Raw genomic sequence first — 23,738 nt, forward strand, 5'->3', positions numbered from 1 at the left:
TTGGTACGACATACGACCCATCCAGTGATGAGACGAATGAGTGCCTAAGCCCAAATATATTTGAGAACAGGGGCGAGATTAAGCACAAAAGACATAACTTGCAGCTCATCTAGATTGAACATATAGATCTTCACGTACGAAGCGACCGTGGTTAAATGGAAAATAGTATTTCTTCCGCTGGATTTGCGCAACTTCGTCAAAAGGAGTCGCAGCGGGCAACTACTCGAGGAGTCGCCCCAATGAAGACAGCGCACATTCAAATACCCGACAGTGTCTTGCGACTGGCTCATGCTAGACGTCGAGTTTTTGTCATGTATGAGACCGATAAGAGAATTCGGTCTAGTAAAGACGACAGAAGGAAGCAAGCAAGAGCTCGAATGTCTCGAAGGAGAGTCACCACAAAGCGGGAGCTTCGCAGCCGAGGTCGAAAAGCAGAAGCCACACTTCGGCTAACATCGTGGTTCCTCTCCGCTCTAGCGAGCCGGGAAAACGCATGTTCAGTGGTGGCACAGGAAAGCGACAGAAGCAGGCACGAGGCTGAAGAGGCAATTTCCAAGTGTAAACAAGAAACGATAGAAGCAATACGAACCTTTGTGTAGGATTTTCCGAACATGATGCTTAACTCTTAGTCTACCGGTATGCCTCTGTTTTGCATACTTGATACGGAGGAGTCGAAAACAGCAGGTATACCTCCCCATTTGCGCTATAACGCATCTAAAATTCACTGCGCTGAGGCGAACGTACATGATAAGCGCGTGAAACGCAACGAAAAGTCACCCGCTGATGGATCCTTTTCGAAAGATCTTGAAAGATGAATCTCCAACCTCATCCTGATAGAGCTCCATGGTAGTGAAGTAGAGAAAGGGGGGAAGCGCTTTCGCGTCTTGAAAGCCCCTCACACTACCCCCCTCTTTTCTGGTGGCAGATCTGCGGTCAACTCGTGCCTTGGCTAATCCATAAAACATATAAGGAACTATTATTTCTACACTACGTGTTGGCCTACACGTTTACTGGGGCGTAACGGTTACCTGACAAATATCGTTGCGTTGCCCCCCCTCAGGATTTATCTCACCTTAAAATCAGCCTTTATTAGCCACAGAAGGTGCCAATTTAACAGACAAGTCAGCCTATCAATTTGTCTGCTGCGTGCGGAGCAATACAGTATGCAAGCCGGGCGCGAAAGCTTGTGAGTGTTTCTACCCAGTGAGGCAGAACTGGCGACCAAACCATTTTATTCGTCGCTATCGCACAAATCCGAGAGATGCAAAGTCATTTACTCACCTTTCAACCTCGGCAATCCAGACAAGCTCGCCGCAGTCGCCTTCAGACTTCTATCTTCATCCGTCACGAACTACGTATTCCCAAACTCGGACGTAGGTGTCGCCGTGGGTCAGTGGGCTTGAGCTCTAGTTCCTCGCGTTCTAATTCTTTGCGCCCAAACTGACGCCGTCGGCAGTCTCGAATTGCGGTCTCTACAGCCAAAGGATAGCCATTGCCCACCAATATCTAAGATGCTTCCCCGATCTCCCACTGTCGATGCCTTCAACCAGCAAGCACTCAGGCACTTTGGAAACCAGCCAGTCAGCAGCGATATGATCGCGTATCTCGCGAGGATCGTGGACCGTGTAGTAAGCCACGGTTCACCACCTCCGCTCACGAGCCCGTGCGCCTCTCTTCAGCAGAAGGATTCGACGCCCTTTCCTTCTGAACTACTTCAGTATGGAGCTTGCTGGTATGAGCCTGAGAAGTCTAGGCTACCGGCACTGGAGGAGTTCATCGCGAATCTAGTAGTCTCATCGGAGGTCAGAGCCTTACCGCTCATGTCGACTCTCGTCTATCTCAACCGCCTCAAGTCAAAGCTGAATACGACAGCCCATGGCGTCTCTTCTACACCACATCGCATATTCCTAGCGTCACTCGTCGTGGCCGTCAAATTTCTCGATGATAGTCCACCCAAAAACAAACACTGGGTGTTTCACTCTAGCGTCCAGACTGCTACCTCGGCTCTTCAGTTCACCCAAGGCGATGTGAATAAGATGGAAGCGCAGCTCATATGTCACCTAGATTGGGATCTGACAATGAGCGAGCAGGACTTGTGCGCCGCACTGGCGCCATTCTTAGAGCCGCTACCGCTGAATATTGGCAAGGCACGCAAGAAAGAAAGCATGGCGAGAAGATGAGGCAAAACTGATTCAAGACCTAGAAAGGTCCATTCCGAAGTGGACTGCAGGTAGCTACGGCCAGGGCGCTTCCAGTCAGGACGATCGATCCTTGCGTGAGTACAAACGAGTCTTAGAGGCAGCGCTTGGCCAACTCACTGCCTTGGTGAATTGGAAAGCACCGAGAACAATACCGCCGAGCAGCAGAAACGACACGTTGCATGAATCTGGGAGTCAAACCGATGAAATACGGCACAAAGAAGACGTGCCTCGCTGAGACCGCCACGCGTGAGCGTTGACCGTTGACCCAGTCAACGCCGTCGGAGAAGTCCTCTGGGACCGGGGAGTCGGCGGCGTTTGGGTTGGCTGGGAGCTGGCTTGGGCGGGCACCCGCTCGAAAGCCTCGGACGGTGTCTTGGGTAGAGCCCGTTTTGCTTTGCCACGGGGAGTGACTTCGAGCAAGCTGTTGCTTCATGACGCCATTTCAAGGAAATACCGCCCTGCCAAGGGAACAAAACTTGATGATAACTCTACCAGTCATCGCCTGCCGCCGTGAGGACCTTCTGATTCTGCCACTTCTTCCATATGGCTGTCGCATTTGACGAGGCACCCGAGTGCGGGTTGCGCAGACCAAGGAAGAAGCGTGGGCTACTTCCGGCTGCACACCATCTTTCGTGGAGTGTATGTCAGACTATTGATTCAAATTACACTGCTATCACGACTTTGCAAAGCGGTACATCGACGTTCTCGGGAAGTTGCGTTCCGGGGTTGGGGAGCATGGAATAGAGGGGCGTTTGCCAGCAAGCGGGGTGACTGCCATCCCCGGACCATACCCGCTTTTCTGCGGCCGGCTGGACAGTACAGATTCATCTCAACATTCGCGCCCAAACATGATATAGGTGCATTGAGAAAATCCGATGCTAGACTTTGTATTGGCCTCTTTCAGGCGGGAGGTCCGCGTGGTTTTTCTCTAAGCCGTGTCGTTCACCATTTGTCTACATTTTATGTCTCCTTGCCCATCTCGCGGCGGCTGGTGGGGTTTGGTAATTGCATCCCTGCAGAGTGTGGCAGCCTTAATAAGAGGGTGGTGCGTTTCCTCTGCCATGTATGGTGACTCGCAGATCAATGACACCCTACCTCATGAGCGACGTGGGAGGGAACATGAGAAGATGGTGTTCCGCTGTTCCCATTGCCATTGCAAGAGAGGGAAACGTAATAAGTATAAGTACAGCTGGCTTCCTCCCGGTGTCGTCCTGGGTATCCCAGAGCATGCCCTGAAACGAGCCCTTGAGATGAGCCCTTGAGGAGAGCCACTGAGCCCTTGAGACGAGCCCTTGAGACGAGCCCTTGAGACGAGCCCTTGAGACGAGCCCTCGAGACGAGCCCTTGAGACGAGCCCTTGAGATGAGCCCTTGAGATGAGCCCTTGAGGAGAGCCACCGAGCCCTTGAGACGAGCCCTTGAGACGAGCCCTTGAGACGAGCCCTTGAGACGAGCCCTTGAGATGAGCCCTTGAGGAGAGCCACCGAGCCCTCGAGACGAGCCCTTGAGATGAGCCCTTGAGACGAGCCCTTGAGACGAGCCCTTTGAGACGAGCCCTCGAGACGAGCCCTTGAGACGAGCCCTTGAGATGAGCCCTTGAGATGAGCCCTTGAGGAGAGCCACCGAGCCCTCGAGACGAGCCCTTGAGACGAGCCCTTGAGATGAGCCCTTGAGACGAGCCTCGAGACGAGCCCTTGAGACGAGCCCTTGAGACGAGCCCTTGAGACGAGCCCTTGAGATGAGCCCTTGAGGAGAGCCACCGAGCCCTCGAGACGAGCCCTTGAGATGAGCCCTTGAGACGAGCCCTTGAGACGAGCCCTTTGAGACGAGCCCTCGAGACGAGCCCTTGAGACGAGCCCTTGAGATGAGCCCTTGAGATGAGCCCTTGAGACGAGCCCTTGAGACGAGCCCTTTGAGACGAGCCCTCGAGACGAGCCCTTGAGACGAGCCCTTTGAGACGAGCCCGAGACGAGCCCTTGAGACGAGCCCTTGAGACGAGTCCTCGGGATGAGTCCACGCGATGAGCCCTAAAGACTTGTCGACGTTTGAACCGTCATTGTTGGTGTTTGAAGTTGATATTGGTTCTCTAGCTCGTGGTTCGACTTGGGTAGAAGTTCTCAAGAGCTTATCATCTTTTGATTTATTGTGCCCGATGATTAAGTACCCGCTACCCTTTCGGGGGCATTGGAATTAGGACTTCATTCTGAAAGATGTGTTGAGTGTTTTCTTTTGGTAATGGCGTGAACACATCATGCTGGCAAAGATTACTTGTTTCTATCCTGCTAAGACGCTAGTATTCAGATTTAACGTCCTCAGATCAATAAAAAAAAAATACGGGGTAAGCTATGCGTGGGGTTGTAAGGATTCACCATACAAGGCCAAATAATGCTTGCAGAAAGCATTTGCCTTGATTTAACAGCTCAACAAGTCGCCGCTATATTCCAGACCATCACTCTAGTGGGGTTCAGGTACAGCGTCCGGGCTTCAGTGTTCATTTAAACTTTGAATTAAGCCACTTTGGGCTGCTTGAAAGTCACGGCCAGGTAGCAACCGCGAAACCGAACGTATGGCTCTCACGAAGAAAGTCAGCAGAAAAGGCATATTGTAGTTTCATTGTATACCTTGTCTCTGTCCTCCTCCCTTTCTGCCCTAAACCCAAGCCCCTATTTATATCCCTCTTTCGTAGTAAAGGTAATGTGTTCAGGGAGGCTGGGGACCTGAGGGTCCCCAGCCTCTCGACTGGAGATGTTCCAGTCTTTCAAGAGGAGCTTTCAGCCTCCTCGTTCAGACCTGGTTATCAGCTCCCTTGCTGCCCTAGCTACCCATGGGTGACCTGGTTGACTCGACCATGGGCCGTTCTTCGCGACAATAGCAGATGAATGATTGCCCAAAAACCGCTGCAATCAATTTTTGATAGGTCTAGAAATTAACTCCTGGCTATATGGACATGTTGCCATGTTATATAGCTGTTAAATCAAGGCAGACACTCTTTCTGCAAGCATTATTCAGCCTTGAATTGTGAATCCTAATAACCCCACGGATAACTTACTGTCAGAGGGAGCAGACTGACGGTCTAATCCGCACACGTATAAACTCCGGTGAAAGAGGCAGGTCAGACACAGGGACTTGAGTCAGGTATCGATACAGTAGAGGAACATTGCCTAATCAGGATACACGGAATTGGCCCTGATTCAGGCCCTCCACGGGTCCAAGATTGGTATCTATTCGTATAAATACCCCCTCAATGTCGCACAGATAGATAGAAAACATGCATCATCGTTTGGACTCAATTGTGCCTGCCCTTATCCTTCCGCCCGCGCTCTCAGCTTGCTGAGACTTACCCATTGATTGATCTGCGGACGCTAAACCTAAACCTCACTGTATATACCATGGAGATATGTCCATATTGCCAGGAGTTGATTTCCAAACATATCAAAAATTGATTGCAGCGGTTTTTGGGCAGTCATTCATCTGCTCGGTTTCGCGGTTGCTGGTCGTGCATTTCAAGCAGCCCAAAATGGCTCAAATTGAGCCACTTTGGGCCGCTCAATTCAAAGTTTAAATCAACACTGAAGCCCGGACGCTGTACCTGAACCCCACTGTGCATGCAGGGGCTGTCGGTTTTAAAAATACTTCTAGTCGCACCTCAGCCACACCTTGAGGGCAGCAGCCAGAACCGGCCTAGCTGAGCCTTATTATCTGGGTCTGAGGGTGAAACTAAAATCGATCGGGACTGTACCTATATGTTAACTTATGAAACAGACTTTCTTCGTGAGAACAGCCGCAGGGCTGCTAGGCAGCAGCCTAAAAGTGCATTTAAAGCCTGGTGGAAGCCTCCGCACCCGAACAGTACAAGCCACTGCACCTTAAGCCGACGACCGGCTGCCCCTGAGCTAAAACTCCCCGACCGCTTCTCCACCACCTGCTTGCAGCCAGAACCCGTCACGGGGACTTTGCCGACTACCACGAGAGGTTCAACCACGACGATGCGCGACTGACGTGCTCATGTGGCCGACGAAAAGAGCCAAACCATGTCTTTTATTGCCGAAAGATCGAGCCGCGGCATCGGATGAGGCTGACGCCCTCACCGAATGCAGCAGTCAATCGCGCAATAGGCAGAGACTTCGACAGGTTCGTCAAGCTGGCGAAGGCGTCCTCCTTCTTTGAATGGGCTTGCCCTCGCCACTAGGCGGCTGCATCACATCTTTCCCTCACCTCTTTCCTTTGTTCAAATCCCCCCCGGATTCGGCCAGGCAGAGGGTGCTGCAACACCCTTTGCCCGGCCGGGCCAACTGAGGCTGCGCTCTGCAGTCTCCGACAACGGTCTCTTGGAGACCAAAACTGAATGGCAATCTCACCACCGCGCCTGCACGACCCGCTGACGGGCACCAGGCTCAACACGGAGCGCCTCAGAGCCGATGAAATGCTGGATGGTGGTTGGTTACGTTTGCGAGAGGAGACTGTAGACAGCCTACTAGCTCAGCACGTCCTGTGCCCCACCGGGACCTGAGCGGCCTTACGGCCGCTGGACGGAAAATACACATACATACATACATACTTCGTGAGAACAGCCAAGAAAAGTTCTGGTGGAGAAGGCGGGAAGGGAGGAGGGGGGGAGGGAGTGGTGCTTTGTACACCCTCCTGGGGACGGTTGCCACACCTTGTGCCACTGGACAGCCGACCACACTGCAGCCCGAAAGCACTTCTTCGCCTGAGTATCCCGATATTCTACACTGGAGTCAGTCCGTGCTTCTGCGAGAGGTCGCTCGATATGACTTCAGGTCTCGCAATAAAATGAGGGTAAGAGTCAATCTGTTCATTGTCGTCTATCTAAACTGAATGTGAGAAGTTCTGTCTTCTTATAGTCCTGAGGGAATGTGACTGCTTTGCGGTGTCGAAGTTGCCACTTGCCACCCAGGGTGCTTTTGTAATGTTATCTAGAAAGTTCCATGGCGTTGCTTAACAATCGCATATTTCATCATACGCATCTTGAATGCGACATCAGGAGTGGCTTCATTCAGGGCTCGCTCGTTAACGTGTCTTCTCGACAGGCCTCGCACGGCAAGGGGAGGTTTGTTTCAGGCCGAAACGCATACAGATGTTCAAGTCAGATGTCAACCATCTTCAAGCTTGACAGTTCGATCGCGTTCAAGTGCCCTGGAAGGAGCATTGAAGTGAGAGTGTCATCTATGTAGCTACGGTAGTCCGGGGTGAATGTTACGCAGGGGCTACCCGGTGAATAGGACGTGCCGAACAACGCATTGGCCGACTGCAGTGATAAAACATTAGCCGCCATTTGCAATAACTATACACTGACTATGCCAGACAAATCAAAATCGTACGGAGAGTGCCCCAGCATGGGTCAGCGAAGAAAAATGGTAGAACGTTGGAATCCACCGGGGAGAGCTCAAGGATACAGTACTATTACCTTCCGTGGGCTGTCATTCATTCTCTTTCATTCCCGCCCGCCAGACTGGCACGCCAGTGATAGTTAGTTTCCATCCCTTAGCCTCCCACCACGACTGGAACTAGAACTCCTTATTTCGTCCGCCGAATGGGTGTGAGGTCTGCCAGTGCCTCGCGGTAGCAAACATTCATTCGAAAATTGTATTTCAGGGCGTACAAAACGGACAGTCGGCTGAAAGGGTGTGCCTACGTGGGAGGTGCTGTGGCGGTGGAAGGAATTTGCAGCATTTAGAAAGCTTCCCAGCCTAGATAGCTCGGATTTCAGAAGGAAGAAAATGTGTAGCAGCCCTCAATTTGACCTCTAATGATCTATTTTACTTTCACGAGCATTATCGTCTAAACAGAGGCAATATCGTGTCAGAAGAGTGTTATAATTTGACAATGATCCTCTGGCTCCCAAGTAGGGCCGTCGTGATTTCTCCACTTTATGGCGTAATATACTTCGCCTCCATCCATCTCGTAATGCCCGAGAACACGCTCAATCTGATCGTCTACAGCACAGTATGCGTCTCGTGGACATTGTTGAAAGTCTTGCCACAGTTGGAAAGTTTGACCATCGTCATAGATCCAAAGCAACTTGTGTGCTCCACACAACCAACCCCGTTCATCGCGGTTTTCGACTCTCACGCCGTACAATGTTGAAAGAGCAGTTCGAAATTGTTGAATGAGTTCAACGATAGTGACATTTGCTGACCATGGGACCTTGACAAAGTCTCCTCGACGCGGGCTTAAACGAGAGTATTGCGCCATTGCAAGATATGAAATAAAAAAGAGCGTATAATTGTAACAAATCGCAGCTCTGAATTCAGCCGGCGGATGTTGGCTAAGAAAGAGAAAATTAGCCGATGTGTGGTTACTCTTGCATATTTCCTGCCAGCTAAAATCCGCTCCTGAGGGAGCAGCCTGAATGATTCATGGAGCCTCCAAAATCTTCCCGAGAAAGCAATACCTGGCGCTTGGAATACCTAGATAAAACTTTACAAAAGGTGTCTCCGCTCAAACTACTTGTGCTCGCACAATCATTCTTATATCATGAACGCAACAGAGAAGAGATCTACTGGGCATTCCCAAACTGAAATAGAGCTTGCCTCTAGTTGTCCAATCCACCTGGCAATGACGGGGAAATGCTGCAATTTCTCGATCCCATCTTCAAATGCTATACTGGGACTCTCCGGGACGTCAACATCTATTCCATCTCTTGGTTCGAGCATACATCGAGTAGAGAATTGGACTCGTACAGCAGGCAGCGGTCAATCTACCTTACCCGACAACTCTACTCATGGTTGGACGATGGCACCACCCGTTTCACCAGTTGTCACTGCGTTTGCACAACATAATCTTGCTTTCTCCGTACTGATGATATGGTGGATCACTATAACGGTGATCTTGCATTTATACTAGACACGTTTACGCACGATTGTTCGTTGGTATGTTCTTGGAGTCTAATTTAGCTCATCAACTCAATGAGTTTGCACAGCTGCACCCGTATCTCTTTGCTGGAACCTTTTCTTTGCGCCTTAGAATCACGATCGGCATCACCCAATTAAACTCCACTCTTCTAGAGTATTAAGGGCTTTGATGATTTGAACACTTCACCGGTGTTAATATTACCTCGAGGAGCCGCTTAGCTAAAGGAGACGAACGGTACTGGTGTCGGGTCATCCGGGAAAGTTCAATTTTTCATTGAGACTAAAATGCGCCAAATGGGTCATCATAGGTACATGGTGAAGTCTGCAGACTGATATGTGGGAAACAGCGATGGTTGATTACTATAGAGATGTTGTACCACGGATAAATGAAGCTTTCTCTTTCTCTTTTGTGACCTAAAGCAGATGTTGTATACCGGCAAGGGAAACTTTGGATTTATACGGTAACTGCCCCCCGAAACTTCCGCGCTTCATTAATTTGATGCCATCTGATATCTACTCGACGGAACACCTTATCTTCGCAGTTGCGTCCACTCAAGTCATTTAGATTTGAGGAAAAGGATAATTCGCCAAGTCAGACGACCGAGCAGATATTTGTGCCTCTTCCGCAACCGGCTCTTGAATTATATTCAACGCCTCGCGAAATTTCTCTGGGTGGTCTCGGAATCTACCACGACGTTTAGATATCTAAAATTTGCATGTAGTGGAAGGTAGTGGGATTCGCACGTCTTTTTTCAGAGCTTCAAAGCTTCAGAAACCATCAGTCAGGCTGCGATCGAAGCATTGATGAGAAGCAACAGTAATGGCTTACCCTTCTTTCATGGCACTTGCACTATCCGAGAAGTCAGCCATGTCTCAATCGGATGTGCTCTTTCAACCTTACTAGTCTCTTACCGACCGGTTATGTTCCCCAAACTCAATTTGCTTTTCTCGAAGCTCGGCGAACTTTGTCATATAATCCTCGTGTTGAGACTTTAGCGTATCGTGAATACTCTGGAGGAGCCTCGATCTGGATGTGATAAGCCATGGCACAGCTATTTTAGTCGACTGCGCGAGTTTGCTTACATCTGATCGGATTGCGGCTCCAATGCTCCAGCAGCTTCACTGTTTCGCGTCTGGTACCTTGTTCGTTGCCTCCGAGTAATTATATTTGGATTTTCTTGGTGAACCGAATCTTCTTCTACTTCGTGAGACGGGGACCTGGATCGCCCTCGCTGTGGGCCGGCATGTGCGGATTGTCTCATACTTGGAAGCCCGGCCTTATCGCGGCGTGAATGTCCAGTCGTTGGAGCAGGACCCGGTGGTTTGCCCTGGGTTTGACTAGCCATCTTGGCTTCTCGATAGTTGTCTCGAGGCTCCTCTTGCGGGTCATCTTGAGGACCAAGCAGAGGGTCTGTCGGGCCATGAGGTCGGCTAAGACAATTCAAGGCTTGGTGCCTTTCATGTAGTTGTTAGTGATGAAAGAGAATTGCAGGAGAAGACGAGAGATTACTGAAAGCTAGGGTTTGGATTCGGGTCGAATGAAGGAGGCTGGTGAGTTTGGTATGTCTGGTATGGCCAATTGGAAGGCTGTTGAATAGGAAAATCGGTTGCTGCTGCGACATGTACGGAATATGCTGTTGAGAATAGCTGTAAGGTACCTGAAGTTGCCAATTAGACGGCTGTTGCGGAGGAAGGTTGGCAGTTTGTTGCAAGGCAAAATTTCCTGATTGCTGGGGGGGGAGGTTGACACCGCTAGTGCCTAACATAGGTAATTGAGTTCGACGCGATTCTGACATGGCAAATTCGAAGCAAATGTGGTATGTAAGAAAGAAAAGAGCGGCAGAGGGCAAGAAAAAGCCAAAAGTGGGGCCATGGACTTTGATACTGCCCAACGAGGGCACGCGATCTGCTCGTCCTTTGTTTTTGTACTGAAGAGTGTGAAAATAGAAGAACTATTCGCCACCAAGAAGCTCAGTCTTGGATTTGCTGCATTGTCGAAAGCCTGATGCTCGTGTAGGCGCAATTAGACATTTGGACAAGAAAGCTCTGTAACCGCTCACCCGCTCGAAAAAATGCGATTCTCCTACGTGCCACCCAGAGCGGCCAAAACATGCTCCTGACTGCTCTCGCACTATGCCGGCAAGAGGAGCGGTACGTACTGACAAGGGCAGGCTGTGCTCCGCAAGCCGCCATACGCATCCAATCCGCGCTCATGCTTCACACCACTTGAAGCTGCCGAAGCACGCTCCAGCCACGCATGAGCCAGAATGCGCTCCCACTGTCTTGTTTGTCGACATAACCTCGATCGTTCGAGTGTGGCAGCCATCTTCGGCAGAGGGTGAAGGAGGAAAGGGTTTGGGACGGGTGTGGTGGCTTGCGAAGCGATGCCTCAGAATCCTTGCTAGATGGTGCATCATGCCTGGGTAAGGTGGTGTGAAGAGGACTGAGCGCGCGCTAGCTTGCCAGGTGTGATGGTGTGGATGGTGTGACGCAGCCTATTTTGGTCCCGCTTGATGGTCAAATGCGACGAGGACACTCATGTTGGCTAGGAAATGCGGCAAAAGCGAGCATTAAATTGATTGTCTCTAAATGCTTTGATGTTTTGCTCCTTACCTCCGCCACCACGAGACGAGCCGTGAAGGTTGCTGCACTACCTACGACCTCTCGAAGATTCACATCTCCTTTCCTCGGCAAAGAGGATGACCTGAATTCTAGAAGCCGATTGCGCCCATATCAGGCTGCATCACAAGAATCTCACTGGAACAGCTCAAAGTTCACGCGATTAAAAGAAATGGCTCGCAAAAGACATAACAGAAAACAGAAAGAGGCAGCTCGCAAGAGAGGGCCCAGTCTGTTAAACAAGGGCTACGACGTCGGGCGAAAGGCGGACATTATCGCGGGGGCTTTCTACTGGGAGCCAACTCATCATAAGTGGATGGTAAAAAGCCATGTGCCCCGAGGCCTGGAACTACCCGATTTGAACCGAGTTGTAGGTTAACATCTGCGATTCGAGTTGCGGTTTCTTCGGCTTATCGTCGAGCTGGAGTGAAATGGGAGGTTGGCCTCTAATGCCTGTGCAGTTCCAGGCCAGCGAGGACTCGGCTTCGCTGGATGACAGGGACAGTTTGACGCCCGACTCTGTAGATAACGCTATCCAGGCTCCAGTCGAGCCCGAAGCCGATGGTTTCAACACGGACGAGAACTCCTCTGAAGGGATCGACCAGATCCATGACGATATGCCTCACGACGCGGAATCAAGTAGCCAGCGTGGCGATGGCAATGGCTGGCAAATGGTTGGGAATAACGATTCAGCGTCTACGACTGAGGCTCAAGATGACAGTTTTCCATCGTCATCCAAAGACTGGATGACGGCAGTCCCAAGTCTTTCCTGTCACCTTCCATGTTAATTCAAGACGAGCTGGATACGCTTGAAAGCATTCATGTGCAGAACCAGCTACCAGAGTGGACGAACGTTATCGGCACAACTTCCTGCCAGGTAGAAGCGGCAAACACCTCAATCAAGGCCACCCTTGCCAGACCATCTCCAGGACGAGGTACTGCAGAGGGGAAAGGGGGCAAATGGTGGCCCTCGCGATTGACCTTGGCCTATTTCTGTTCTAGTTTTGAAAGTCTCTACCCTACTAAGAAACAGGCAACCTCCGAGTACTTGATCATCGCGTAGACGTTGTTGACCTCTAACCGTCTGGTGACCCGGCATATGTTGAGCTAGAAATTACGGGGCAGATCCAACAGTCCAAAGCCATGATCAAGCTTCCTGTGCATTCTCGTAGCCAGTAAGCGCTGCTTGCATCTCTGGTGGCTGAATCACGGAGCTGACGGAAGCTCAGCACAGTAGTTGGGTGGCGAATGGGCGCAAGAGTCGTGATGAAAGTGGTGATGTTCGTAAGTGACTATTGGTCCTTTTTTTGGACTCGGCCGGCAATGTGAGCACAGATCATCGATGACCAGGCTCTGGCGTCCACACCGAGCTCGAAAATAGCAGTATAAAAGCCCCGGGAGTCCGATTCGAGTTTTGCAGGTCCGAACTCGAGCCCTTTGGCAGTTCTTACAAATAAAGAGAAGCTCCAGTCGAGACAGCATTTTGACGAATTCGATCTCGACGGCAGGGCACGAGATAATACGACCCGCCACCAGCTACATAGCGGGCTACACCGTTCGTGTTTATACCGCGAGAGGACGCTTTGCTTCACTGTATCGTGGCGGGAAATGGCTGCAGCATGAATTGGAGCGGAGTGTTCGCTTTTGTTCGTCATATAAAAGAACGCTTAGCCTCAGTTCACAAATCTAGTAAATCGTTGCAGAATATGTCCTGCAAGCACAGCTCCTGGTTACGACTCGTGCGGAAAGAGGGCGAAGTGAAGCTTCAAGCCACGAACCGACCTGATTGTCTCATCGAATCGCTGCGCGACCGATGTTGAGACACCGAGTCTTATCCTCCTGGTAGGCAACCGAGCTAAGGCCAGGGCGCTGAAGCAATTGGGGTTAGACACTTGGGAGGAGCGGACACCGTGGCCACGGGAAGTTCACCTTTCTTGTCGACAGCGTGCAAGCGGAATCCAAGACCCTTGCTGCTAGCGGAGACGGACATTCCGTCCCACAATCGACTCCAAAGCTCTGGCCAGCCTCAACGATGTCATGAGACCATCGAATACAGCTTACCGATGAACGACGAGAATGGTTCTCTGAAATATGCTTGCCTGGCTGCTGGCGTCCATTATCGCATACTGTTTCCTTTCTCAGACGTCGTATGTCTATTCACCGACGATCTTGGCGGCATCGCAGATGCAGTTCAGCAGATCTCGCGTTGGATCGACAAAGGACAGCCCTCTACGCCTTATATTCTACCCCATATCCTTCTGGTTACAGAGAAGGAACTAGGTGTACACGAGTATACCGAGTTCCAAGATCTTTTGCGGTCTCAAAACTCCATGGATCCCTACAACCGTTGCAAGAAAATCCGCCTCGTAGGTCTTTCTACATGGGTAAGGCTAAGAAGAAGCCGAACCTATCATCATACTAGCTGGGATCAATTCAAGAACGAGCTATATAGCTCTGTCATTGACATGCAGAAATCGCGTGGTTGCAATCACATGTTGTTCTCTGCGACGCACCTCGCACGCCTTGTGCACTGCGCCGCCAAACAGCAATTAAGTCAACTAGAGCCATTCGACTTCGTAAGAAGCTCTCGCTCAAATAACACGGTGCCCGAGAAACTATCGACCTATTTGAAAGACTTCCTCGGAGATTTGATTCTCTAGAGAATCTGAAGAATTTCGCCATACCGGTCCTGGCCTCCAGCTTCATACTGGATCAGTATGTACCGCGAATGCATGGTAAGCCTTTATTATGTCGCTCCCCAAGGCTGTTTCACGGTTTGCGCCTGAGCTAAGCGATACCCCTAGCCTTTAAGCCACAATTGATCTTTGCCGCATTGTACAGGCAAACATGCATCAGTGTATGCAGGGAGGCTGTTCTTGCTCATCAAAATTCCTTGCATCTGGTTTTACCTTCTTCGTTCGCCACTCTTGTGGAAAAAGAGCTACTCTCTCAATTTGAATCGTACCTGTCTTATGGCAAGCCTGCTGCAACTTTCCATCGCGAGCAACTGGCGCGGTTTCGACAAGACTGGATACGGTTTTATTCCGAAGATACATGTTTCAGCTGTCTCTTTCGGCGTCCGATGTACAAGCTACCTTGTGGTCACCTCGTGTGCCTGAATTGCCTGAAGGTCTTTGGCCATAAAGATGACAGCAAGCTATACCTTTACTCTTGTCTCTTGTGTGGGATGGACAGCTTAGGTTTTCGAATAACGATCAAACCAGACACAGCATCAGTCCGTGTTCTGAGCATAGATGGGGGAGGGACTCGTGCGCGCATACCTTTAACCTTCCTCCAGGAAATACATAACTCCGTCAGGCTGCCATACCCCGTCCAAAACCACTTCGAGGTTGCCTACGGAACTAGCTCAGGTACAGTACTGCCGTTCTACCGCTCGCGCAACAGAAGCTTATCAAACCAGGGGCCATCAGCGTTTGCGGACTTTTCATCAACGGTTGGCCAATAGAAGATTGCATAGCTTCTTCTGAAGCGATAGCGAAGTTAGCCTTCAGGCCTCGGGTGTGTCTCAACTTCCTCTAGCATGGCTTCCTCCTATTCGTGTCTTTTGGCAGATTCTGCTATCCCTAGCATATGACTGCAGGTATCCTGCTCGAGGACTAGAGAAAGCATTGCAACAGCTTTTCGGCACGAAGCGCGGCATTTAGATCAATCAGCAGCAACGGAGATGGGACAGTTTGTTGGCATGCCAGTAACAGCAACTGGCGATGCCAGTACATATATCGTTACCAACTATAACGGTGTTGGGAACAGTGATGAAAGGGCCGGTACGTTCGTTCCTAGTGTACGGCGCCGCGGATCGATCCGCGCTTGGCGCTGATCTCATCGCCTATAGGGTATCGGAATATTCAGCCGGCAGCCGGTATCAGCGGCGTTCCTCTTTGGAAATTGTAACAAACAATGCCATCCTCTACCGCACGATGAATGCTAACATTTTGAGTAGTCTTCGAGGCAGCACAGCCGCTCCCTTGTAAGTAGTTCCAGCGAAGCCATGTTCTGCTGCTGATTGGTCCAGCTATTTTCGCCCCAGCTCATAGAAGGCTTTGGCAATGTCAAGATGGAGGGTTGGCATACAACAACCCCACGTCTATGGCTTACGAAGAATCTAAAAGATTGTTCCCTGATTCTCGGACCAGCATAGTGGTTTCCCTCTCGACTGGTTCTGCAAGGCCGAAGGAGTCACAACCATCTACTACGCGGCGCTCATTGCTCGACTTCGTTCTCAACAGGGGGCCTCAAGTCCTATCTCGCCGTTTGATGGAGGATTCCTGCTTCGCCAGACTCTTCCGAGCATTTGTGAAGCAAAGCGAGCTTCTTGGCCATCGAAATATGGATCATGAGGGAGAGCTATTTCGATTTAATCTTGAGTTCGAAGGTCGCGGGCCGAGATTGGACAACGTCACAGGGCTAGAGGAACTTGGACGAAGCGCGAAGGAATCTATCCGCAAGTCGCCAGAGCTAACGAGGCTGTCCTTTGCATTCGTGCAGAGCTGTTTTTCTTTGAGCTAGACTATATGCCTCGGCTGCTGAACGGGTTCTACGAATGCGTGGGTCATCTGCATTGTCGCCTGCCCCCCGGAACGCCAGCATTCAACACCTTTCTGGATCAACTTGATCGCGCTTCAGCAACTTTCAAAATTGCGGGTGCGGTCCTCGCCGTCAGTTCTCAGGGCCGCGATCTAACTGACCGAGGAGCCTATTTCCGTCAAGAGATCAGGTTTCGGGTGTCTGGGCGGCGGGTTCCCTTTAAGATTATGTTGAGGAGGGGCATGTGGGGACAATCACATAAGCGGCTCCCTTTACTATTGACTGGCTCAACCAGGCGCAAAGGCTTGATGCCTGCTTTGGCTCGGCCGATCATCGTCCGAAAAGGAAACGAGATTGGGAAGCGGCGAGGGAAATGCCTAAGCGACAGAAAAGGGGAAAATGCGAGCGATAAGTGACTGGTACTTCGCCACTCTTCATGTAACCTTATTTTGCGGGAAAGTATACGTCTGAAAACGTGCTATATTCCTTAATCATCGTCACTGTCAACGTAATATAACCCTCTCAGTATCCTTCTTTCCATACCCTCAGCATTTCCGTGTCGGGAGGTTGCGATAAACCTTCGAAAACAAAGTCGATCCGGAGAAGATTGTCTGAATCGTACGGGGTTGCTATCATGTCGACGCCGTATGTAAGGGTGGTACAAGCCTACAAAGTGTTTACATGCAGGAGCGATTTAAAGAAGGGTTACAGATGCCTTATTGGGCGTCGAGAAATTCTGTGCGTCCACTTATCATTGCAAACACAGCTGAGCTCTTCATTGTCTTGATCACTCAGTGGTGCTACGGAGACTCTAGTGTGTGGCGTTTGAGCTCCTGCAACGCCGGCAGGGACTTATCCAGCTCCAAAAGATATGTGGAGATGACGGTTTTGAGCGAAACTATCAAATCCGTTTGATCTTGAATCTGCATCTCAAGAGTTCGCTGGCTTGCCCTTAGTTGATGATTCTCCTCCTCCGCTATTTCTCTGCACCGACATTCTTCAGAGACCTTTTGACTGAGGACTTGAGTTTGAAGACAAAGCCTATTTTCTCCTCTTGCAGTAGATCTATTGCCGTCTGAAAGCTAGGTGCGGAACTTGATGACTATACCAGTGTTACGTATGGGGAGACCGGGAGGGAACGCAGCATACTGTAGCCTGGGACTCAGCTTCGAAGCCTTGGGCGGTCGAGAATATTGCTTCGAATGTGTGGCCGACTTCCTTGAGAGCAGGCGGTAGGTGCTTATAGAATGATCGCTCAAGTTCTTCAAGAATATTCGGGACAAATACGGCTTATCGGGAAGGATGCTCCAAGAATAGAAATCCTTCTCTCTAGGGATAAGACGAACTTCTGAAGGCTCAGTTCTGATGCCCAACCTATCGACTGAAAAAGTGTTAGCGTTCTGTGAAAAGGGTTTCTTGGCGGGCTTACGAATATGTGCCGACAGTCTTTCTCGACACTGGTCCCTTTCCGCCTGCGCTCAGCGTTGCTATGGCGCACAGAACTCATGATCTTCTGCGCGGCACTGAACACCTGACACTAAAGCTTCAAGTCCAGCTGCACGAGACCAGGAGAATAGGGTAGCAGGCCTCATAATGGCCGTTGAGGAGGTTGCAGCACAGGTTCTATAGCCGCTTTTTCCTACCGGGGAGCCAGATGTAGCTGCGGGTGTAGCTTAGCGGAGTAACACGCAAGAGTGATGACGCCTCCAGGCTTACGTGGTATTCCACGGAGGGAGGACGTCTGCAAAGCAGGGCAGTATGATTCGTGAGGAGAAGGTATACTTTCTACTTCGTTTCTTGCGATTTGACCCACTTAGACCAAAGAGATCTGTTGCCAACCGGCAATACCCTCCGGTATATCCTCCAGAATTGGACGAGATGATGGCAAAAATGCATTCGATTGTAGCCAAGTAATATACTAGCCAAAATATCGACTTCTTTCATCTAAAGTCGCTGCTCTCTCGACTGTGAGGCTTCTCAACTGCCGCCCGCTTGCTAGTGCATTCAAGCCGATCGTTCTGCCTTGTAGTGGTTGAAAATCCATTTCCCTAATAGTAATTCGATGGGATGAAGCGCTTGCAACCTCTTTTACTTTGTCTCTCACCCGTCTACTAGAAGAGACAAGGACAAGCGTCGTGCTCCTAGTATGGTCCTCGGAGGCTGTGAAATAGCTTTTCATAGGATCATGAAAAGCATCAGGATCCGTCAATATTTTCTGAAAATCTGGAGCTCCTGGAAGAATGGCTACGCGGCCGACGTTTTCTGTCGAACGCCGGCCATCTTCGTGAACTAGAACCTTCATCCTCTGCGATATGGTTAGTTTTGCTCCCAGTCCTGTGATAACTACTTGCCTTTGCTGATAAGTCTTTGTCCAAGGCTTCGTTGAAGAGATCCAGTATGTGAGAAGGATCTGAAAGAATCAGTCTCGTTCGAACCGGAGTGATTCAAGCATACCTGAGGCTCGTTTCATCCAAACGACCCGTATCTGGCGAGTGCGGCTTGTTGCAAAGGCACGTGCCATTTCCTCGAGACAGGTAAACATAGATAAAACACCGAAACCTTCTGCAATCATAACCACTATGTTGAACTTCTCATGGGGTATCCGGGCCCCATGTGGCCCCGTAAAAAAGACTCGTCGCTCAGCGTATGCGCTCTCGTTCGCCACAAGACTATGCCAGAGCTTCTGGCTTAGGCCACGATGAGGCTCAACGAGCATCTCGAGATTTGAACGTTCCTCGCTCCACCAATATCGTGATACTGTATAAGGATGACTTGACCAAAACTGCACACTTGGGATCCAAACGTTGATGTATTGTCCTGCCGCAACTCTTAGCGGCTGTGAGACACGGACTACCATATAGATGGAGCCATCTAGTCGTTTCAGAAACGCACGCGGCGAGGGCATATGTAGATTGGTGTTCCGCCAGAGTATCCGAATATAATAGCCTATATTGATAGAGCAGATGGCTCCTCCGTAAACGTACAATGGCATACGTTCAAACCTAGCAACCGAAAGGTGTGATCAACGATGCCGACTATAAGAATCAGAGCGACAGACTGGTGAAGTCGAAGATGGAGCTCGAAGGAAGGGCGACTTTAAGCAGTGACGCGAAAGCAAGCAGAAGGAACGAAAATGCAGCCTAAAAAGTATCAGCACTTGTTCTTTCAGGCGAGAAGTGACCCGACGAGAGTTTAGGGTTCAGACAAGAAGCTTCTTAATATCTACCCAACTGTTGATGTCGAATTGCGTCCCTTTGCCCACCATTGTAACGCCGTGGAAAGGAACAGGCCAAATGAAACTGCACCTGAGACACGGTGAGCCTTTTGTAACTGGCGAGTGACAAACCCAACATATCTGCGATGAATGAGTGGTGCAAAGAAAGATACAGCGGCATCAGGTTGACGACTGAGAGACGACCCGCTCTAGATGCAGCTTCACTCGGTGAAGCGAGTGATAATACTGACCCCTTTGTGGTAGCCTAAAACGAAACCTTGCAAAAAACGCATAAACCATTGACAGCAACATATGTAGTGTTGAGCAAGGCTGAAGACAAGAGCCATGGGCCCAGCATGCGATGTCGTTTCACCATCACACTGTAAGCAACCTTGTTCGCGACAGTCGCGGAGAGACGTCTGATACGCTTTCCTGCCGGCCGGTTAGAAACGACGAGGAGCAATACAAGGATGAGTGAGATGCAAGCGGCATAGGCTTCTGGTAAGTCCATTTTCTACGTGGACGGGGCAGGTAAGCTGGGCAGAATGGAGAAGACATCTTTTAAATAAGCTTGAACTCGAAACGTCTCTGATTCGTGACCTCGGCCAGCTTGACTAGATCCAAAGCGACTCCTCGCAAGCGATGTCATTTGAACCCACCAAGAAATGGATGCTTAATCACTTAGCCTGAGGTTTTGCTCTACCGGATGAGTGAAGACACGCACCTGGCAAAGCTCCGACGCAGTGCTAACCGAAGTTGTTGCAGCTACGAAGTCTGCCACTTTGTCGCGACTGAGCCAGCGCCGATCCTTAAGTCCCGGTCCCGGATCTTTTTGCAGAAACCAAAGCGTGACTGTTCTAAGATCTTCCATGTTCCTTGAGGCAACGTCTCTATTCAGTTTCTCAAATTTCTCAGGGCTCGCTAATTGATCTCGTTAGCCACAGGGCGCCGCCGTTAGAAAACGGGTTGAGGTTCATGGTACGAAGCGGACCTGCGCACCTAGCTTGACGACGCCATTCTGGTTGAGAAGAACGTTTTGGTAGCTCAGCTGCCCATGGCCGAATCCTTGACGCTCTAAATATGCCAGGCCATCTAGTGTCTGATGATGAAGTAAGCTACGCGACGGTTCGTCCGGAACGGGGCGTACCTGACGAAGCAATGCAACGGCTTGCAGCTCACTCGGGTAGGCTGGGCAGTTGACGAGTTGACGTAGCGAGATGGCCATTTCCTCAAACACGAGGTAGAAGCCACTAGGGGAATCGTTGAAGACTTCTAAGATGGACACGATATTTTTGTGATTGAAGTGGTAGTAAGCAAGAGCTGCCCGTATCGACCGATGGGAATGATCTAATGTTAACAACTCGGCGAGGTGACTTAGCGCTGATGGCAAGTGAGATATTCCCTTCAAAATCAAGGATCTTGTAAATCTCTCTGTAACTATCCCATGGCTTCCCAGTTTTGGCGCCAGGGATATTTCTCCCAGTCGGAGCTTCCTTATCGGTCGAGCTCGGCTCATCTCCCTTCAGCAGCGAGCGCCTATTCCAGTATGGAGAAGGTTTTGGGGCCTTGGTCTTATCCCTCTCGCCTTCCGTCATAGAAGGCGATTGGGGGGTATCGTGATTTGAGAAAAGGTGAGTAGATCGGCCACGGCGGTTCGTATTCAAGTTCATGGCTGTTTCTAAGCTCGCACCACCTTGTTCGGGGTCGAGGGATAGCAAAGACTGTGTTAAAAAGTGTTCGCGTTGCAGCAAATTCTGGCTCCGTTTAGGCCCACTCGAGGCAAGATAAGTAAAAAAAACGTAAAATCTGCTTATAGCCCAGATCTATGCGCTGTCCCACCACCCGAAACAGCATTCACCAAGGTGCTTCATCATGCCGCGAAATCGTCCCTCTCATCCAGGTAGACACGTCGATGAATGCCGCAAGCGAGACAACGAAGTTTATCGTCAAATCCGCTTTTACAGGCAGAAAAACGACGAAGAAGGAGTATCAGCTTGTCTCGAACAGCTCTCTTCTAACCACGCACGGAGGTGCGCAAAGAGGCTGCTGAATCAACCAGCTCTGGCCGATGCCTTGGACGAGTTGCTCGACGTAGAAGGACTCGATCAGCCTTCCTACTCAAGACTATGCATAAAGTTATCGCTTTGCAGTGCAGAGGTATTTATCCGAGCTCCAGAGCCCAAAGCAGGCGTTGGCTGATGGGCAGCACAGGAAATTCTTAGCTATTTCGCCTGGATTAAACATTGCTTCTTCGAGACAATAACTCAAGGCGATATAGATGCCTTGCAATCCCTAGATGAGTTTACAGTCCGGGCGTTAGAGCAGAAGTGTCCACGATACGGCGCGGAAGACAGGAAGGAGATTGAAAATCTGCTCACATCGGGCAAAATCTTCGCCACTAAGACTCCAGATTGGCGTCAGGAGTTGTTGTTAAGACTCTGCAACATGGAGCTCTTAATCCCTTCCTTGTTTACCTTCCATAACGATGTGAAGGTGCTCGAGTATTGCGCGCATTGTATGCGCCACTTGATCGACGTACCTAGAAAAAATGGGTCGATCACCACAGAGCTAAGAGCTTCGTTCAAGCGAGATTTAACACAGTTCAAGGACGCTCGTGTTAATATGTGGCTGTACGCGAGGAAAGACACCTTGAAATGCCTCTTGCACCCCGAAGGAATGATAAGGAGCTGCTTGCGAAAATTCGACCGCGGGTAGCAAAACGGGAAGACCTTATTCATTTTGCCAATTATGCCGCAGAACTAGGGTTCTGGTCTGCTAAGATTCGGCACTGGACTGCCGGTCAAGCTTCGCATGTCGTGCAAGAGTTGAGCTCCGATCGCTTAGAAGAATCTGTTAAGCGGCCATTGCACCGATGTGGATTTCAGACACAGCTTCCTTTAAGTTCGACAAAGCTCACCTCAACTTGAGAGACTTAATAAGGCAGGACCAGAACTGGACACTTTTCACGTTCTGAGATCGGTGTTATATGCGTTCTTCATCCATACAGGTGCTACCCCAGAGGCTTTGTCTATTTGTGAGACTCAGGTCGCCGTCTCATCGCCTCACCAGAGGGGAGAGCCGCGTCAAGGGGGAAAAAGCCGCCAAGAAGAGTCCCAAGATTGCAGTCGTATGCGGACAGAGATGGTGGAGTTCCATCAGCTTATGGATGATGGTACGTGGAAAGCGGATCCGGTTGGATGCTTTCTCGTGGAGGAGGAGGCTACGAAAGGGTGACAGCCGGCTATACCTTAATGGGGTGCGATACATCCTCCGGGCAGCCAAGAGTGGAGTTCATCACGCCCACATCATGCCTCGAGCGCGCTTCGCTCAGGATTGGTGTCATTTTGTAAAGCCCATGACTAGCTCGGGCATCACTGACGACCTTGTTTCCTATTGCGAAAGCCTATATGCACAACGACAGCTAGTATCTCTATAGAGAGCAAGAGAGGGGTGTCACGCGCTTAAAGACCTGGCATGGCCCATCTGAAACCGAAGTGGGGATCGCGACGCGACCTATATAGGACGAGGATAACCACAGCCCGCTGGAGGGCTCTTTAAAGATCAACAATTGAATCAATCGCCCTGGTCTTCACGCTCTGTTTAGTTGTACTTGTGCATCTTACAAGGGGCTAAGCCTAGCATGCGGCAAATATTTTCCCCAGCCCCGGGCGGCGAGGTCGTAAACCGAAGCCAAGTGTAATGGCCTTTGACCAGAGCTAGGCACCTTATTGTATTAGTCACCTGTGGATTACGTGACTAATAGGGCCTGTATATAGGCGGGGTCCGCACCTCCAGGTGCGGCACCCGTACACTCTTCCTTCTCCCCTTCGTAGAATATTATATCCCTCCTTCGGACCCTCTCTGCGCATACTCGAGTGTCACACATAGGATATCAGCCTCCAACAGTCTGACCCCCTATTCGCACAGTCCGTTTCCACATTTCCCCACAGAAACTTCTAGGAGGCATCATCAACGCATCAGTGGCTTCCAGATGATCCGATCAGATGCTTCCATTCACTACCATTCCCTTCCATTCTCATATTCAGGCAGTCTATAAAGATCTCGCTTCTTTCCCACCTTAGATAGCAGAATCAAGAGTCTTCCAGTCCCTGATCTTTATGCCCACTTGCTCATCCTCCGTGCGATAGTTATGAGCCCGGTCTGCCACTGACTGGGTATCTTATTCTTGTTCACTCCGCTGCGCAGAATAGCTTCCACAATGAGCTCAGCTCTAGATCTTGATGGCTCTTCCAGGGCACCGTGCTCAACGGCCCTTGCGACTGGA

At 50.4% G+C, this 23,738-nt stretch overlaps 2 protein-coding genes across 2 annotated transcripts; one reads left to right on the forward strand and one right to left on the reverse strand.

The window, feature by feature from the left end:
- Nucleotides 1-1,511: 1,511 nt before the first annotated feature.
- HRG_07417 (cyclin domain-containing protein) lies at nucleotides 1,512-2,180 on the forward strand (the record flags this gene model as incomplete). Its single annotated transcript, XM_044865888.1, has 2 exons — nucleotides 1,512-1,628; nucleotides 1,680-2,180. 2 exons carry the CDS (start codon nucleotides 1,512-1,514, stop codon nucleotides 2,178-2,180), a joined length of 618 nt encoding a protein of 205 aa, XP_044718852.1.
- Nucleotides 2,181-3,292: 1,112 nt separating this feature from the next.
- On the reverse strand, nucleotides 3,293-4,385 carry HRG_07418 (uncharacterized protein; the record flags this gene model as incomplete). The annotated part of the gene is made up of 2 exons (XM_044865889.1): nucleotides 3,293-4,316; nucleotides 4,372-4,385. 2 exons carry the CDS (start codon nucleotides 4,383-4,385, stop codon nucleotides 3,293-3,295), a joined length of 1,038 nt encoding a protein of 345 aa, XP_044718853.1.
- Nucleotides 4,386-23,738: the final 19,353 nt, after the last annotated feature.

Source organism: Hirsutella rhossiliensis, assembly GCF_020360975.1.
Source record: "Hirsutella rhossiliensis strain HR02 chromosome Unknown scaffold00008, whole genome shotgun sequence".
Lineage (NCBI taxonomy): Eukaryota > Fungi > Ascomycota > Sordariomycetes > Hypocreales > Ophiocordycipitaceae > Hirsutella > Hirsutella rhossiliensis.